Source organism: Glandiceps talaboti, chromosome 23 (genome assembly GCF_964340395.1).
Source record: "Glandiceps talaboti chromosome 23, keGlaTala1.1, whole genome shotgun sequence".
In the NCBI taxonomy this organism is placed as follows: Eukaryota; Metazoa; Hemichordata; class Enteropneusta; family Spengelidae; genus Glandiceps; species Glandiceps talaboti.
Genome location: NC_135571.1, coordinates 3,402,518 through 3,422,748, shown reverse-complemented (window position 1 = coordinate 3,422,748; position 20,231 = coordinate 3,402,518). Strand labels below are relative to the sequence as shown.

General features: G+C 35.8%; 2 protein-coding genes across 2 annotated transcripts in view; one reads left to right on the top strand and one right to left on the bottom strand.

Moving 5' to 3' along the window:
- The window catches only part of LOC144452645 (centrosomal protein of 290 kDa-like), a 54,083-nt gene extending 48,148 nt beyond the window's left edge, over positions 1-5,935 (top strand). Inside the window, exons 49-52 of the mRNA XM_078143784.1 lie at positions 331-497; positions 1,753-1,855; positions 2,322-2,447; positions 3,045-5,935. Of these exons, the coding sequence (XP_077999910.1) occupies positions 331-497; positions 1,753-1,855; positions 2,322-2,447; positions 3,045-3,203 (555 nt within the window). The 3' untranslated portion in view covers positions 3,204-5,935. The remainder of the gene's footprint in view (positions 1-330; positions 498-1,752; positions 1,856-2,321; positions 2,448-3,044) is intronic.
- Positions 5,909-19,855, bottom strand: LOC144452647 (polycystin-1-like protein 3). The gene is made up of 11 exons (XM_078143785.1): positions 19,750-19,855; positions 18,658-18,757; positions 17,600-17,685; positions 16,564-16,812; positions 15,206-15,605; positions 12,946-13,061; positions 12,051-12,284; positions 10,805-10,978; positions 9,476-9,645; positions 7,943-8,606; positions 5,909-6,549 (listed from the first exon to the last, which is right to left on the bottom strand). The coding sequence occupies exons 2-11, from the start codon at positions 18,701-18,703 to the stop codon at positions 6,406-6,408; spliced, it is 2,283 nt and encodes a 760-aa protein (XP_077999911.1). The 5' UTR covers positions 18,704-18,757; positions 19,750-19,855; the 3' UTR covers positions 5,909-6,405.
- Between the last annotated feature and the right edge of the window lie 376 nt (positions 19,856-20,231).

Below are 20,231 nucleotides of genomic sequence, written 5' to 3'. Positions count from 1 at the left end.
GTATTGTTCAGACATCGGGGAAAGCAGCAGTGCTCTATGATTAATTGAGTAACCTATACCATGTATACCCCCAAGCAATCTGATTAAAATCTACTGTGGTGAAAGTGGCTAGATGCCTTTATTAACCTCTATCGCCATCGTTTTGTGTTGTTTGTTTTGTTCTGGGTGATCACACTTTCTATCACAAAATGATGAACAGAATATTTGAAATTTGAAATAGTGCTGTACTAAATGTAATTCTAGAAGTGTCAGAGTTTTGGACATGCTAGGACTGAACAGACCACAAAATGGTGACCAGGGATAAATTATTGAATATGTCTTTGCCTTCAGAGTTCCATGATACAAGATATGAAGGTATTGTTAAAAGAATCAGCTGAGAGAGAACAGAATTTGATGTATCAGTGTGAGGAACTGAGAGAAAAAGTGTCAGTACTAGAGAGATATCCTAATAATCTTAAGACAGACAGTGATGTCGTAAAAGAATTACAACAAACAAGGTAAGTTGATTGCTTGTAAGGTACGGTAGGGTTAATGTGATTGGTTGTAAGACAGGGATAGTGTGATTGATTCTAAGACAGGGTCAATGTGATTGGTTCTAAGACAGGGTCAATGTGATTGGTTGTAAGACAGGGTTAGTGTGATTGGTTGTAAGACAGGGTTAGTGTGATTGGTTGTAAGACAGGGATAATGTGATTGGTTGTAAGACAGGGTTAAATAGGATTGGTTGTAAGACAGGATTAATGTGATTGGTTGTAAGACTGGATTAATGTGATTGGTGTAAGACAGGGATAATGTGATTGGTTGTAAGACAGGGTTAGTGTGATTGGTTGTAAGGTAGGGTTAATGTGATTGGTTGTAAGACGGATAGTGTGATTGATTCTAAGACAGGGTTAATGTGATTGGTTGTAAGACGGATAGTGTGATTGATTCTAAGACAGGGTTAATGTGATTGGTTGTAAGGTAGGGTTAGTGTGATTGGTTGTAAGACGGATAGTGTGATTGATTCTAAGACGGGGTCAATGTGATTGGTTGTAAGACAGGGTTAAATGTGATTGGTTGTAAGACAGGGTCAATGTGATTGGTTGTAAGACGGATAGTGTGATTGATTCTAAGACAGGGTCAATGTGATTGGTTGTAAGACAGGGTCAATGTGATTGGTTGTAAGACAGGGTTAATGTGATTGGTTGTAAGACGGATAGTGTGATTGGTTCTAAGACAGGGTCAATGTGATTGGTTCTAAGACAGGGTTAGTGTGATTGGTTGTAAGACAGGATTAGTGTGATTGGTTGTATGACAGGATTAGTGTGATTGGTTGTAAGACAGGGTCAGTGTGATTGGTTGTAAGACAGGGTCAGTGTGATTGGTTGTAAGACGGATAGTGTGATTGATTCTAAGACAGGGTCAATGTGATTGGTTGTAAGACGGATAGTGTGATTGATTCTAAGACAGGGTCAATGTCATTGGTTCTAAGACAGGGTTAATGTGATTGGTTGCAAGTCATATCAAGGAAATAACATTGAGATTGGTAACTATCAACACTTCATGTAGTTTAGAAAACAACGAAATATATGGTGTATATGCACGGATTAGAAACCATGGCAACAAATAATTTGCAGATACATGAACAAATGTTGGTTGGTAAATTCTGTGAAATTGATAGTCTTGCCAAATTTTCTGAACCGATTGATCAGATACATTAAAGTGTTCAATCTATGAGATTAACTTGTCATTTTCTCTTTATTTTACTTACAGACTTACAAACAACCGTCTAGAGAATGAGAAGGCAGAATTATTAAATGAATTACAAACTTTACGTCATCAAACTAATCCATTAGCAGGAACACCAGCAGACCTGGTAAGTTAGCGATTCATTGATTGACTGACTTGAGTTCAGCAAGTCAGTGATTGTTTGATCAAGTACAACCCGTAATACCAAAGTAAAGCATTTTCCGTATGTACCACAATCATTTATAGCACCCATATCAAGTGTAAAAGTATACTGGTTTCATTTACCAATTCACCACATTAGAAAGGCTACTTGCTTGGCTTGTAAATAAACCAATTGAAACAGTATACTTTTACACTTGATACTAATGCTATAAATGAGTGTAGCACAAAGAGAAAGTGCTTTACTTCAGTGTTACTGGTTGTAATTAATTAATTAATTGATTACTAGAGTAAGTCATCACATCAATTGACACAGAATACTTTTGTATAAATTTAGGTTTATCAGAGGAGATCATACCATGCAAACATTGATAGTACATGAACCATGGTGTGCACTGATATATGATTGACCTCTGTTTGTTTGTTTGTTGAAGGGTCAAGACCAGATCGTAGATAAGGTTCGAAGTTATGATAAAATGATGACAGATAATGTAGAAGTCCGAACTGAGATGAAATCTCTACAACTAGAAAGAGATCAACTGAGCCAAGAAAATGAAAAAGTAAGTGTTTTTAATACTCAACATTTTTACGGTTAATGAGCCTTGCTGTCAGATGCAGCTATGAAGAGATGACATTGTAGAATAGACGGGACGACACTCTAGCATGAGATGAAGGGACGACATTGTAGAATAGACAGGACGACACTCTAGCATGAGATGAAGGGACGACATAGTAGAATAGACGGGACGACACTCTAGCATGAGATGAAGGGACGACATTGTAGAATAGACAGGACGACACTCTAGCATGAGATGAAGGGACGACATTGTAGAATAGAGGGGATGACACTCTAGCATGAGATGAAGGGACGACATTGTAGAATAGACAGGATGACACTCTAGCATGAGATGAAATGCTATTGCAATGCAGGTACTGAGATTGAGTTTCTCTAGTCATTTAGCAGTACATGTAGAGCATAATGCCAGGATAGGTTTTGCAGATCTTACTAATACAGCTTACAGGCTCACCTAAACTCAGACCTGTACAACCTTTGTACAGATTATTTTGGATGCTTTATGAGTTCACCGAAACTCAATAATCGTAATGTCTTCTTTCCAGTTGTTATTCATGATATATTTTCCCTTTTCTTTATCAAGTTCCGTAAAGAGCTTCAACAGTTTGGTCCCGAGTTCTTTGAAGAAATAGAAGATCTAAAATATAATTATCGTGAAGCTATTCAACGAAATGTACAATATGAAGACCAACTTACTCAGCTATCCAAACAATTTGGTGTTCAAGTCAACATTGCTCCTTGACCTTATGCTGACCTTTGAACTCTAACGCCATGTTATGAAGACCAACTTATACAGCTATCCAAACAATTTGGTGTTCAAGTCAACATTGCTCCCTGACCTCATGCTGAACTTTGAACTCTAACCCCATCCCTATTTGATGAGGATCAACTTTACACAGCTATCCAGTTTTTTGTTCAAATGAACATTGCTCCCTGACCTTACATTGAACTTTGAACTCTGAACTCTAACCCCATGTTACATGAGGGCCAACTTAAACTTACATAGCTATCCAAGCCATACAAGGCTACTCTTAGGGACCTGGAAATAGTACGGAGAATGTTTGAGCACTATATTAACTTAAGAAACCATTTAATTCTAGAAAAGAACCTCAATACTTACGTAGATGTCTTTAATATCTTGTTTACTTTGTTACCATAGCAACTCATAAAATGTTGAATCTGTAGTCTTTTTTCATCTCTTGAGTAGTCGGAAATGTGAGATAGAATTAAACCAAGTACTTCTAAATTATATTTGTAGATGTAAATAGTTCATGATTCCATCCAGTTTGGCCATCCCTCCAGCCAACCTGACCTTAGCCATACATAAACATGATATTTGATATTGGCTAATTATAAAGTATAAATTTTTACACTCATTTACATAATTGACAGGTAAGTTGTGAAAAGTTGAACTTGTTACAAACAAGGAAAGTAAACAGGGCTCAGCATGTCGGAACAGCAGAGACTTGTATTACACACCATGGTTTGATAAGAACAGTTTTATGGCCTCTTTATGTGTACATGAAGTACCAGGGGAACTTCAATTTATTGGTGAATGTAAACCATAAAACTGTTTTTATCAGTGATGAAATGTAATACAAGTCTCTGCTGTTCCAACATGCTGTGCCAAGTGTTATTAATCCAATTCATTTGTTTACTTTCCTTGTTCGTAATTGGTTCCATTTGTGACTACTTGTCTGTCACTGGTTGTAGTCCTGTTACCACTTGTCTGTCACTGGTTGTATAACCATAGCTAATTGTCTACCTGATTCACTAAATGAAATATCAGTAAAAGTTAACAAAAAGTTGTATATTTGTTAAGTCTGAAAGAAATAGTTTAGATGTAACAGCTATAGTTTATTTTTGGTACAGAAAATGTCATTAATGTAGAAATTGAATAGATTTACTATGAGTAATTTCCCTTTCACAATGTTGTAAAATTTGAGTTAAGAAATATTTGATTTGTAAAAATGTCTCTGTAGTGTGCTTACATGAAAGTTTGGTTTAATCTATGTAAATTTATCAGACCCAGTTTCAAGTTTGTCTAAATTATGTAAATGTATTACCTGTGAGACCCAATGAAGTTTAAGTGTCTAATTTATGTAAATGTATTACTTGTGAGACCCAATGAAGTTCTAAGTTTGTCTAATTTATGTAAATGTATTACCTGCGAGACCCAATGGAGTTCTAAGTTTGTCTAATTTATGTAAATTTATTACTTGTGAAATCCAATGACATTGCTTAGTTTATTACTTATCACATCCAATTGGTTGTACTTAATTTGATATCAAAATGATCATCAGGCTGTTAACAGACTAACTGATTTACATAGTTTACACAATGTGCTAATGAAAGACACAAACTAAAACTATTATTTCCAAACATTAACTTATATATGGACATTTATGTAATCACACTCACAGTAGGGTAGTCTGTAAGGTACACCGTGACGGGGCGCCCTCAAACATCGGCCAACCCCTAACACAGTGAGGAGGCCGGTGAGGGCGAAACGTCACGACGTGTCTTACAGTCTAACAGTAGGGCAGTGCCTCTGATAGCGAGTTTTCTTGTTGTTCGATGTGGGTGATAGTAGTTCCTCTGTTGTGTGAATGTAATCGCCCTGTAATCAAGATAGTGTAAACATCGGAAATCTCCAAATGTACACTGCAAGATAATTATAGTAATACTAATAATAATACATGGTATATTAAAGTGGTCATATGGATGAGGATCGGGTATTTATTTTGGATTCTTTATTTAAAAAACAATGTTATCATGACTTCGTACTTCGAAAATCAATGTGTAACAACATATGCCAAATCCTTGTTTGTAACTCAATCAATTGTAAAACATCAATAAATGTGTGAAATCTTTGTTATTGTACTTACAATGACAAACTTTTATACAAATTTTTAGCTTTTTAGCAACACAGACTTGGTCTATGTTGTTTCACATTGATTTCTCAAGTCAAGCCATGACAAAATTGTTTTATAAATTAAAAAATCCAAAATACATAAATGCCCAATCCTCATCCATATGGCCACTTTAAAAACTAAAATGTGACCAAAATAATTGCTTGAGTTCACATCAGTAAAATAAACATGTTGAGAAACAAAACCAAAACAAGTTGATCATGGATTACGGAACTTATTAGAAACAGTTGTCATCAACAAATCACAACAATAGTTTTAGTCTGTGTCTTAGTAAACCGAGACCTCAGTTTCCAGAGTAGTAGAATTGACGATTGTTATGCCATAGATTACTTAACCACCATGTAGATATACAAATTGTCTAATTCCATCCATATAGCAAGAAAATAAAAAATTCTGGTGTAATTTTGATCATTTTGTCCTTGAAATGAATATTTATTGAGATTATATTCTTGAATCATACGCAATGTTAGAAATATTGAAAATAGGAATTTAATGATTCAATGAGTCTTGCTGTATGTATATATTCAGTTCATTTCAAATAAATAGTGAAAGCTAACAACATTCACATGTCAATGTGTTATTTTTAGTACAACTGAACTGAGGTTCAGCATGCCATAGGCATCAATTTTGTCTATGTGCGGGTGTGTGTGTGTGTGTGAACAATTTAAATTTAGAAACCACTTGATTGATTGATATATATGCTAGCAGTAATAACTACAGTCCATATATGCTAGCATTAATAACTAGTCCATATATATGCTAGTATTAATAACTACAGTCCATATATATGCTAGCATTAATAACTACACAGTGCATCATCCCCAAAAACGTTACTGTTGTAATACGTGTATTGACTGAATATATACACTCAGGCACACAGTTTAAGAACGAAAATGAAAACTACAAACAGTTCTTTGGTGTATTCCTGTACACGAATTCTAAAATAGTCTCACAATGTTTAGTATATGATAAACTGAACATGACTTAAATTCCAGTAAATGATAATGATAACTATACCACATGCTGCTCTTCAGCTTTCTCAGTTTCGTCTTCTGGAGGAATCCAAACCTGTCTGAATTCTTCATCGCTGTCGAGTTCCAATGGTTTTTTCAACAGAAAGAACATCAGTGAAGTCCCATGGGCAACGATGATGGCCTGGTAGAATAACAAAGACAAAAAAAACACATTTTATATCACATTATCGTTATTATGAACATATCACACTTATACAACCCTTACAGCAATTGTTTTGAGCAACCTCTGATCAGAATGTCATTTATCAGTGGTGAATTATTACAACAGGCTTCGAAGGTGCCGAAAAGTCTTGTAATATCACACTATCGAACTGACAAACAGGGATGCACAACGATAGTGGATACGTCTGATTGCACTTTATAAGAATTTAAGAATTACTCAACACAACTTCCAATACGCCATAACTAAGCACTGGAACTCATTACCGCCATCCCTCAAATGTATAAATTCAAGAAAATCATTCAAAGAAGAACTAAGAAATCACATCGTATCTAAGACCTAAGGGCTTGTTTGTTTTGTATGTAACTTAGTGTATATATTTCTTACAGAAAACTTGTTTTCAGATGTTTTTGTTTTATTTTTATTTTCTGTTTTGTAGTTTATATGTTGTGTGTCTGGGCCATTGGATTAAGACTAGTTCCACTGAACTATTTCCATGGCCCTCACCAGGGAGGGTAACCATGCAATACTAAATTATATTTTTGTCATGTACACTTTCCCAGTCTAAGTTCTGTCATTCTTTTTGGTGAAAAAAAATAAAATGAGTTAAAAAAAAAAAAAAAAAATTAATATAAACACAGCGATGATTAAAGTGACCATATGGATGAGGATTGGGTATTTACTTAGGATGTTTAATTTATAGAACTATTTCACCATGGCTATCTACTTGATAAATCAATAGCTCAAGTCTGTGTGTCACTCAATATTTTGCTAAAAGCTAAAAAACGTGTAAAAAGTTTGTTATTGTACGTACAAACCTTTCACATATTTATTAATCTTTTGTAATTTATTGATTACAAATAAGGACTTGGCATATGTTGTGTCACATTTATTTTTCAAGTTGGAAGCCAGGATAAAATTGTTTTATTAATGAAAACTCCAAAATAAATAAAAAATCCTCATCCATATGGCCACTTTAAGAAACTTATTTGATCTTGAGGGATTTTCATTTTTTTTTGCATACTACCGCGGCGAGTGAGGTTTTGGTTTACTTAGACACTAACTAAACCTTCTGTTGTTTGATGTGGATGAGTACAAAAGTGGGTGATAGCAGTGCCTCAGTTGTATGGATATAATCACCCTGCTATCAAGATAGTGTGTGGCCGTTTGAGAAAAACTAGCTATCAGAGATACCAGAGTATAATTAAACCAACATTTATTCGATAGCTTGTATGTAGCAACAATAGTTAGTTTGTGTGTACCTAAGTAAGCTGAAACCTCGACTGCCACTGTCGTATAATGGTTGTTTGCCCATTTGATTCCTGAAATACTGGAAACATGTTTTAATAATTACCTTTAATGGGTCTATCATGAAAGCTGACAGTGCACATGATTGAAGTTGTGATACCAGCCACGGTGTTGCCACTTCTGGTCCCCAATCGAGACTGTACATGATCACGAAGAAGGTTGAAAGTAACACAGATATGATCACCAGAGTCCAGGCCAAAGCAAAGAAACAGCGGGGCAGTAGATTGCTGGGTCTTTTAGTACTCCCATTATTGTCTCCATCATCATCATCACCACTATCATCACCAGCTGTGGGCGTGATTCGGTTCACTCGTTTAGATTTCTCAAACAATGTAACCATCAAGATTGAAGCTGGTAGGGTTACCAGACAACTGATAAAGGCAACATACAGCGTACCCAAGGCAATGACAACGTCACCATAACCAACAGTTTTGGTAGCTGCTACTCTCTCATCAGAACTGTAGAACATAGCATTGGCCAACATAGTTAGACACAACATGGCTGCAATGCAAGACAGGCGTTGTATTCTGGTGAAATGGCTTGGTAGCTGTCGGCTGAAGATTGAACCCCATAAATAATCGTTGAACAGCTGGAAACGAAGTTTGGTGTATAACAAATGCTTGAATTTCTTTTTATCAGCTTCCTCAGCAACTTCCAGGGTCTTTACCAGGTTGTCCTTTCCAAGCCATTCGTAGCAAAGAAAATCATACCTGTAAAGCAGTTAACGACTGTTAGTCTAAACCACCAAGAATATAGTTAAAATGGCCATATGGATGAGGATTGGGTATTTATTTTGGATTTTTATCATAAACAATTTTATCATGATAAAATTATTTTCTGAATTAAAAATCCAAAATAAATACCCAATCCTCATCCATATGGCTATTTTAATCTCTAAGAGTTTCTCTGAGCAATAGATAGTGAAGGCAGTTTGGGTGTGTACATGTATGATTCTCAGGAATAGTGCGAGTAAAATGGTGAGACAGCATAGTTCCTGAGAAAGTGTTGTTCGAAATGTGACATGAACACATGCTCTGAATACTGGTATGATGAGGTGACATTCGTGTGCCCATGATTGATCCAAGATACATCAAAACAGTAAAAACACATTGGCTGTAACTGCAGTATTATTTTGTTTCAATGGGACAACCAACAATACGTGTATATTCCCAGGAAACTTTTTAAACTACCAATCATTAGACATTTTGCTGATTAGAGTCTGACTTTGTCCACAATTTAAGTACAATAACAGGTTGTCGAAATCATGATTGCATTGGGTAGCCGATTTGTGGGTGCGGACCCAAAAATCAATGTGATTGGATTTGTTGTACAATAATAGTACATGTACAGACACAAAAAACTGTTCAGGGTGTACAATATTACGAGTAAGCGATTATTACAAAAGTGTTGCAAAAACGTTTCAGTAGTGGGGCTAGTATACCTTTAATATGATATACCCTGTAGTCGTGTGTTGCTGATCGGGCTATAATTAAACTTCAGCTGAGACTGTTTTCCAGTCATGGGTCACAAGTGTATCGATTAGGTGTTTTTATTTAACAAAAAAAAATTAGAAACTCACTGCTTTATTTCTGCTTCAGGATTCAAATCTGTAACTTCAATTCTATCCAAGAACCATGGGTCATAGCCTTTACCTTTGGACTTACTAAGAATCACTTGCAGTTTCTCAAGTCGTCCCAAATACTCTGACACAGAAGCGTTCAAGCTGTGAATACTTCCCGACTTTATATTCTGGAAGGAAAGAAAAGTTTCTCCAATTTCTTTTAGATTTGGAGACATTACTAAATATTTGGAACAAAAGTTTTTGTCTGGATTTCTTTGCTTTATTTCCTTTAATAATAATGGAATCATGACGGACAATTTGCATACTGATATATTTGCATACTCAGTATATTTGCATACTGATATATTTGCATACTTAATATTTGCCTAAGTAAAATATTGTGTGGTTCTGGTTACACTCAATTTTAGAATAGGTGGGGTAGGTAGATTTTTTATTTTATTATATTTTCTTTTCTGTGTGAGTGTCTAGTTCAGGTTTTCCATTGTTTACCTAATGGTCTCTGTGTTGTTTATTTCTTCCTATCAGATGTAAAACCATTACAGATTGAAAGAATAGTTTTATATTGTCTTTTTAAGTTGATGTCAGTTTCTGCATCCACTATTTCTCATGAGACTTCACAATTTCTGGCTATTTTATTATTTTTCTCTCCAATACGTAAAAAAAAGTTTAGGGTCGACAGTGAAAAGCTAGGTTGATTCGGGTAACCAGAACGAAATAATTATTTATTTTTTAGGCCTTACTATATTTGCATATGTAATAATAATAATCTTTATTTTGTTGAATGGTCGCCAAAAGAGCAGCGCCCTAGTGCCCTAGTGTTGAAGAAGCAAGAGGAAACCAGAGTGCCCGGGGAAAACCTGTGTTGTTTGGCAGGGTCAAACTGAGCATCACCCTTCTTACATACAGACCTGGTTAATTTTTAATCAAACCCAGCAGACATCTGGCGGGTTCGAACCCAGACTGTAGAGGTAAGAGGCATATTTGCATACTTAGTATACTTAATATGAGTTCTGATTTTTCATAAATTATACTTGAAGTGGTATAACTTTATCATTCACAATACTTTTGTTCATTCAGGTGTAAAATACTCGTGACCTAAAGGTTGTCACTACTCGTCGCTACAATACCCTTAGGTCACTCATATTTTAATGGGAATAAAATCTAAATGTTCCATTGTGCTCTAATGTCAGGTGACCAATTTAATTTAGGAAACCCTGGTTCAACTTTTATTGAATTGTTTTTATAACAACTTTACTTTTAAAATAAAAATTTAGATTGAATGAAATCTGCTATTATAGTCAATATTAAATAAAACATTTTGTTTACCAATTTTCGTTCCTGGCTGTCGAGTACTATTCTGCGACTGATTCCCTTCTCGCCATCGATGTCAAATGCAACCTTGCACTTAGTACCTGCCCTTGGTTTCAATCCAGTATATACAGTTATACGATACATGTACTTGTGTCCATCCTCGTTATTCACCTGGGCAGCGGCAAGCCACTAAAATTAAAATAAATTATCTGAATGTTATCAATCTTTAGCATAAACCTGTTACCGTATTTGTTATTACATTTTATTTGTATGTGTCACCTTATATCAATTCTTTTGATATTTGTGTCGAGTATTATAGAGAGCAATCATTTTCATTTTTCTTATAAAGTTGTAAAAAGTGAACATACTATAATTGTTTTAACACAGCCCCAGAAATAACCTCTTTAAACGTTTGTCGTTACTTTATTTTAGTTTAATAACTCCCACCCTAGGCACCTTCCTACCTTGAAAGATTTTTTCTATACCAAGTATGCTGCATACAGTCTTAGAAGCTTAAGCCGACTTCTAAAACCATTATGTTAGACCAGGTTCATTGTGATTTGCAAGTAACTGTTTGTACAATGGGTAATACTGAAGTAAAGCACTTTCTCTAATTGCTACATTTGTTTGTAGCATTCATATCAAGTGTAAAAGTATACTGTTTCAGTTGGTTTATTTACAAGCCTAGCATGTGGCCTTTCTAATGTGGTCAATTAGCAAATGAAACAGTGTACTTACACTTGATATGGATGTTATAAACGATTGTGGTACATGTATAAAAAATGCTTTACTTTGGTGTTATGGGTTGTATGCCGTCCGAGTAAAGAAAACTTATACATTCAGCTCAGCTTATACCAACCACAGTGAACATAGACAATTTGGCCAAAAAAAAAAAAATATCTGGTTCTGGTCAGGGTAAACTTTCGACGACGCAAATTTTTTTTTTCCTAATTTTTTTTTTTTTGCAAATAAGTAAATACACATTTTTTTGACACTTTACATACTCTGTTCTATCATATTTATCTCTTGAAAAACTTCCTTTTTCTTCGAAGCAGTTTAGGCTTTGCATTTAAGCAGTCTTGGCATGTAGGGTAGATTTCAGCTGCTTGTTCTCCTGATACCAGGAATAAATAAGGAACAGGAAATTAAAAATTAACGAAAAAAAAAGGATCGACGCAAGTGTATTCAGGGCACGCGCGCGCTGACCAGAACCAGATATATTTTTTTTTTGGCCTTAGGTATAGTACTAATATATCCTTACATTCACTACGTCTTGTTTATCCTTCCTTCTCATCCAAAGACCTGAGATGCTGTATACGAAAAACCCACTGACAACTGCAATAAGTACAGTACTGCTGTACAGGGTTAAAGTCATTGTGAAGACTTTGTCAAAGTCAATGTCATTGACAGGAACAACAAAGTCAGCTTTGGTGAATGTTGTCAGGTGATTGAAGTAACACATATCAAGTGCATCCTGTCCAGATGATGAACCAGGCTGTAATACAAACATACAATAATCTTTGAAAATAAAAATTGTTATATTTTCGACCAAATACTTCTGGGAGTTGCAAGCGGTGTTAGCAAATGTTCAAAGTGCTATTAACCCCTTCAATACTTGGCGCATACCATTTCTCTCTAGGGTTGGTCTTAGCACATTAATTTTAGTTACACCTTAATTGCATGTAAGGAGAAAATGAAACAGGTGGTGTATATTTTTGATCGTGTAATGTTTTATATATTACAAGTAAATGATAATAAGCAGCATAAATGCTCAGATTTGGAATGCATTTGTGTTGTGTCTAACAAGCAATCCACACACCCAAAATGGAATGAGCCACTACGAGCCACTACACACATGCATTGGTGGGAGACTTCATTTAATGAAAGGGGTTCTACTATAAATCATTTGAAGCTCCTTTATGAATAAAAGCAATAATACAATCAATGCTGATAGAATGATAGCAAATAAAATGTTTCATTTGATATATTTGAATTATTATAAAATGAAATTATTATTCTTGTCTTCCTAATTGTTGTGTCCCTAAACTGGTATGTCCCTATTAGTAATAATATGAGCCACATGGCTGTTGAGTGTTGACTGCCAAATAATCGCCCTGAGCTTCTATTTAGTTCCTCTGTTGTAGTTCCAAACTTACCCAACATCCCTTGGATTGCCATATTCGGTGATAGTCATTCCAATACAAACAGGAAGTCATGGCAACCGACAGGGTAATATTATGTCGGTCGATATGGACAGTTTCATTCGTGTTGTCTAGATAAATCAATAATCATAATTGCTTTATTGTACTAATGTTGATTATGATATTTTATGGGCCATGTTGTATATTATCCTGTTTTGTTGGAATCCAATTAATATTTATTTATAAACAGCAATCGGTTTGAAACTTTAGTTACTATATCAACTGAATTCTAAAAGGGGCACAGACTGAGTTTATATATATTTTAGAATAGTTTTTGCTCCTTGTATAAAAGGTACTCACAGTATTGTACTTACTGAAGTATACTTAACCACCACTCACAATTGACTAAACTCAAACCCTGTATTAAGATATAACTCATAAATGCCCCGATAACGGTATTTATCATGTGTACAAAAATGCTTAACCCTTTCACCACCGATTCCCTCAATTGAGGGAACGCGCTAGGGCGCCCACCGATTCCCTCAATTGAGGGAACGCCAGAGTTCATTCACCTACCTCGCCGTTATGCCGTTAAACGGCAGCTATTGCTGCAAAAATTGCTGCCATAACTAGTTCCACACATGCGTATTAGCCTTGTTTATCTACACTGCCATTTTGAAAGCATGACAGTGAGCGATATCAGGAGTACGATCCAAATGACGAGCGATCGTAATTTTATGTGCGTTTTTCGCTCACAAAATCGAATTTCAACATGGCGGAAGTAATTAACGGCTCTCATAACATGGTGTACGATATAAATTATGTCACTATCTTTGGATATTTCGACAGAATTTGACTCGAAATACATCGTTGAATACAAGTATTTAGCTATGGGAACACATTGTACTTGTATGTAAGCATCAAATTCCCGCTAAGGCCGTGTGAGCTGCCGACGGCAGTTTATGGTTGAATTTTTGAATGTCGTTCAAATTTACGCAATCTTGTGACCGTGCCGACGCCCATGCTAACGTTCTGGGGGTAATTTTTGGCTATATCATGGATTATTTTGGTTTTATTTCTTTTTGTTACGGCTCAATAATGACTTGTATTTGTATTAGCTCACTGTGTAGAGGTCAGTGGAGGGACACTTACGCTTGATGTTGGCGATTTTCCGATCGGATTTTTTACGTGCGTTTTTCAATGTAAAATTCAAATTTCAACATCGGCGAAGCAAAATCTGTCTCCCCTAACATCGTTTGCAATGTAAATAAAGGTGCTGTTCGTAGAAATTTCCACTCAATTTTACTATGAATACGATGTTTTATACAAGGAGATGGCTGAGGGAACTCGATGCAGTATATGGAAGGATCAGATTATCGCAACGTAACTTCAAAGTCCCGACTGCATATTTGCTTTTGTGGGTAAGCATGTCGGCAAAAAGCGTCACGTTGGCGTCCCGATTCGGACTCGTATACTACCAACTTGTGGGCATTTATTACTGATTTTGAGGATAAATTTGGTGATAATTTTTTGTTGTTCTGTCAAAAAATGATATATAATTACACAAACTGATTTTTCTGAAGGTATTGGGGCGACGACTTCAGATATTTTTTACCCTTCATTGCCGGTGCGGGGGCCGACTATTGCGTCGTAATCGGATTAGTAGGCCGTTAATTATTTTCGTTCAAATTTAATACGACTGAAAATAACATTTTCTGACAAATTTTCGCCGATTTTGACCATTTAGTCAGTATACAGAAGTTTTGTAAGAACATGAATGTTGGTATTTTGAATTTTGTTTGTAATATAAATATTTTGTTTATTTGTGATATGTCAATAAATAAACAACCAGTGTTTGTTTTATTAATATTTTGTTACTTTAATCCATATTTCGGTTGTGTGTGTGATATTTGAATGCATGTATTTGCAACTATGATGTAGAAAATTTATTTTCCATTCAAATGATACCTTATTTTTCAAAAATAAGCAACTCTAAGTATTTTTATATCAGTTTGATTACACCACACTCACTCTCACATTATGTCAGTGAGGGGGCTGGTGGACAACACACAATCCCATGAGGCAAGTGGTGGTGAAAGGGTTAAGGAAATCCCCAATATGCAATCAACCATGCCAGAAGACAATTGTAATTATAGATGATAATGCAACATAAACATCATACTGGAGGTATTTTCACTTGAGTGAAAAGCAAATATAAATTCTGCCTGTCACAAAAATTTAAGAATTTGGTAAATGATAATTTGGTTCAACTTACTGATTTTCAACATGAAGTGATGAACATTATCGGAAGTCGAAGTGTTGTACATTAATCGATGCTTCGTACCACTTGTTATTTCCCATGATTTGTTAAAGTGAACTTCATCTGGCTTTGAATCGGCCATCACATACAGTTTATACTGTACACCACTTGTCTCAGAGTCAATGAACACCGTCATAACACTGTTATAGCCAGTCCCATTTACTCCAAACACAAGGTCGTGTTCAGTTGATATTTCAACCTCTAAGGAAGATGCTGTTGTTTCATTGATGACATAGGAGCCTGTTGCTTGGAGAGGGTTGCCATGGATATCAAGAAGATCAAGAGTTAACACTGGTGATGACATCAAGATCTCAGGAGACTCGCACATGTAATAATTAACCCACGAACCATGGAACTAAGTAAAAAAAGTGACAGTGTAACAGTGTTATGTATCTTTATTCCATATCATCACTTAATATCATAAAGTAGATGTTAAATATCTCAACTTTTTTTTAATATAACCAAAGAAGCTGTAACAATAGCTACTTAGTGATACAAACTGAGAGGTACCCATAATTGGCTTCCTTTCCAGTGTGAAATATGGAGCTAACAAATGTGCCAATTAATGTCTCTGTGTGTTCACGTACATCTCTATATTCATGTTTTATACACAGGGTGTTACTCTAAAGTCTAGTACATACCTTATCCAAAGAAGCGTTAACGAAAGCTGGTTAGTGCTAGCAACTGAGATTTATCATTCTACTTCTTCAAGTGTTATGTATTGAAATGACAAGTGTGTGTCTGTTTCTCTGTCTCTATCGGTGTATCTATTCTGTGGAAGTGTCTAGGTCTGTGTCTGCGTTTGTGTCTATGTCTATCTCTGTTGGTGTATCTATTCTGTGTATGTGTCTAGATCTGTGTCTGCGTGTGTCTGTCTGTCTGTCTCTGTTGGTGTATCTATTCTGTGTATGTGTCTAAGTCTGTCTGTGTGTCTATGTCTGTCTGTTGGTGTATGTGTCTAGGTCTGTCTGTGTGTCTATGTCTGTCTCTGTTGGTGTATCTATTGTGTGTATAAGTCTAGGTCTGTGTCTATGTCTGTCTGTCTCTATCGGTGTATCTATTCTGTGTATGTGTATGTCTATGTCTGTATGTGTCTATGTCTGTGTCTTAACGTCTGTGTTTTTCTGTGTGTGTCAATGTCTGTGTTTATTCTGTGAGTGTGTGTCTGGGTTTATTCTGTGGGTGTGTGTCTATGTCTGTGTGTTTATTCCGTCAGTGCGTACCTATGCCACTGTGTGTATCTGTATGTGTTTTATACATAGTGTTGCACTAAAGTTTGGTACTTTTTCAGGATAAAACTACAAACAACCTACTTTACTAGAATGGATTTTTCTTTCATCAGTGTCATCTCCTTGGTGTTCAATACTTGTTAATGTGAACACACCGGCTTCAGAAAAGAACTCATCACTCACAATGGCAGATTCATTGTATACTAGTACTGCAGCGGTGATGATGTTTGAATCAAAGGAGAACTCGTCTTCCTCTGTCCTGTCCATCACTAACAGTGTGGTATTAAGGCAAGAGTCGACAGCATCAGCCATCAACGACATGGCTACTTTATCCTGTAATAGAATATAGAACAGTGGAGATACATATGATCTTACAACAGCTATCCAAAATGTTTTACAACATTAAAATATAAATATAAATATATCTCTGACATGCAAATGTAAATGATAACGCTGCTAATGAAGATGTCATTTTATCAAGAGTAGACAATTTATGGCTTCATGGGTGCAGAAAAGTCTTCTCCTTATCACACTATCAAACTGACATATATTGATACAAAATAACATTGGGTGTCTCTGATGTAGGTTCACCCCATGTTATCAGTTTGTTTATGTCTGTGAAAGTTAGTCATATCTTGTATACTATGTGACTAAGTTTCACAGACATAAACAAACTGATAAAAGCATGGCATAAAGTTTATGTTGTCAGTATATCATGATCTCTGCAGAAATATCATACTGCCCTTGTCATCATCAACAAACAAACAAACAAACAAACAAACAAACAAACAAACAAACAAGCAAGCAAGCAGGCAAGCATGCATGCATGTATACATACATACATACATACATGCATACATACATACATACATACATACATACATACATACATACATACACACATACACACATACATACATACATACATACATACATACATACATACATACACACACACATACATCCATCCATACACACACACACACACACACACACACATACATACATACATACATACATACATACATACATACATACATACATACATACATGCATGCATACATATATACATACATACATATCTAGATGCATCTCTACATAAATTGTGAAATATTCTTACCGATTCCGTGCATTTCCTGTCATCCTCTTCTGTCACTACACTAAAAGCAGTAGTTTCAATGATGTTTGAAGAAGCTTTCAGTAGATCTATGAAAATATAACAGGTTTACAAATTGCATTAGCTGTAACTTGAGTGATCTGACAACAAACAATATATACACTGTACTTTGTTAAAATGCCAATAATTAGTTATTGTACATGTTCATTAGAGTTTGAGTTCACCCATAAGTAGTAAAGTAACAGGTTGAAATTGTTGTTGTGTTGTGTTGTGTTGTGTTGTGTTGTGTTGTGTTGTGATGTGAGGTGTTGGGATTTTAAGGTGTAGACCCAATACCAAAACAGTTTCAAATAAACAGTCCAGTTGCAGCCAGTGTTGCTTTAATAGATAATATATTGCATACCATGATAATCATTTGCAAAGCAAACAAAGGCTGTCACCATGACGATTCTATCGCAGAGAAATGTAATATCATTGCTGAGATGTCACCAAGCTATGCAGGGTTTCACTGACAAATCACCCAAAGACATGGGCTTGTGGTCTGTACCACCAGAAGAAGGTACCAGTCTTTCAAAAATATCAAAGTCTCTATTAGACTCTCCAATAACTCACCAAATTGATGTGGGTTAAAGATCTTAGTATGGTAAGTTCACATGAGATGACCAACTCCGAGGACAAATCTAATGGCTAACCTTCATGGGTTAGCAATCAAAAGAGAATTATATTGTCGGCCATTTCTTCAAGCGCAAGGACAACAAATGCAAATATGGCACCATGCCACTGGAGAACAGACGTATGATATTGATATTGTAATGAAGAGAAGCAGAAGTGACTAAGGCCACAAAATCCACAACATTATTGTAAAGTACTATGCAATCTTACTCCATGTTACAGTTGGAACAGAATTAGAATGATTTGTAAAATGACAAATATTTTCAGTTTGAGATAAATACATATAGTCTTAAACAGAAATCTTGAACAATCCTTACTTTTCCGAGTTTCAAGAATGGTATGTCGATTATTGGATGACTTTATTGACAACAAGTAGAAAGCAAACCTACCACTTGTGATTTTAGGAATCACTTCATCATCTACATCACTTTCCATAGCAAAGGAACTGAGTACACCAACTAGATGGTCAATGACCACTGCTCCATTTATCTGCAAAAGATAAACATGCGATGAACTATAAATGGGAGGAAAAATTCAAAGTCAGTCTTTCTTCAAAGTCAGTCCCCAAATAAGGTTTTCATCAATTTTTGATGTGACTAGCACACCTTTTCAAGGTCTCAATACACATGAGCGAGATGTCCGCGTACTACCCTTTTCAAAATGCTGCATGCATTGCTACTTTTGCCGATTTTGATGGGACTGGGGTACAGTACCACTGAACATTTGTTGGGTCTAATACCGTCTTGAAGTCTACATAATTAATGTTTGAGTTATTAAATGTATGATTTTTTGGCAGGTAAGGTGTTCAGACCTGAATCGTTTCTGTCTATTTGTGTTAACGTTACAGGAATTCAATTGTAGCATTTAGTTCCATAAACATCGGAACGAAAAGAAGCAGCAAACAGATGAAAAAAGAATCATACAACAAACGCTACAATTATTGCAGCTATTAATCTACAGCATGTGTTCAATGGACACTTAGGTCATACATGATATAGGTTATATGCTATTAAAGTTAATTATGTTAATTAGCAAACTTACTGAAATATTAAGCACATTTATGTTACATCGGATGGTTTTATGACCACAGGGTTGTTAGGGTAATTACCCGTCCCCAGAGCTATCCATAGACATGTTATTATTGTTACTTGCATCGGTTTTGACAAACGCACATTATTTCATGAATATGCTAATTAGCTCAATATTACAAACTCATTTTTAGCCCTGTTCCACCACTCAGATTTTCCTAGACATTTGATATGTTGTTCAGCATAAAATTCTGAGCAAGATGCGCCAAAAATAATTTCTGTTGCAATTAGTTCAAGGTCAAACCTTATTTTGACCGGACTATAAAAAGCATGGTCCATCATGGCGCGAACATGAAATAAAATACGTGTGTTTCCACAAAGTTCACTTTAGCTTCGAATTTGCCAGAGTTCTACATATTACTCGACTCTACCTGCTACCAATCTCATAAATACCTTGAAGAGTTGTTGCAAACTTGAAATACTGGAAAATGTTCGTGATAAAAGTCAATGAGCGACCCAACCCATTCGTTCTCTCTGGTCCTGTCCACCATGTTTTTGTCCATCCACCTGGTCCCCTGCCTCCTTTCTGCCGCTGCTGGCGCTACACTCACAGCGCCAGCAGCGGCAGAAAGGAGGCAGGGGATCGGGACCAGGGCAATGGGACAAGGGGCGCGTTCGATTTGCACAATCATGATCATGATTTATCAATCACAATCATTATTTTGCGTTTGATAAATACCAATCACAATCATGATTGGTAATCATAGTAATTATGCCCCAAACCATGATTGCCGTGATTACAAGATGGCAGTCAACGTAATCATAGGGGGATCGCGCGCCCGTGGCTCAGTGACGGCAAGTTAGAAATGATGGAAAACATTATGTACATAAATTATGTTCGGTCTGATTGGTAATTTGTTAACATTGTAATCATT

Coding starts and splice junctions, on each gene's coding strand:
- LOC144452647 (XM_078143785.1), bottom strand. CDS start 18,703: ATGGAAAGTGATGTAGATGATGAAGTGATTCCTAAAATCACAAGTG. Junction 9,646..10,804: donor ACAGCCAGGAACGAAAATTG/GTAAACAAAATG, acceptor CTTTCCTTCCAG/AATATAAAGTCGGGAAGTAT. Junction 8,607..9,475: donor CCTGAAGCAGAAATAAAGCA/GTGAGTTTCTAA, acceptor ACTGCTTTACAG/GTATGATTTTCTTTGCTACG.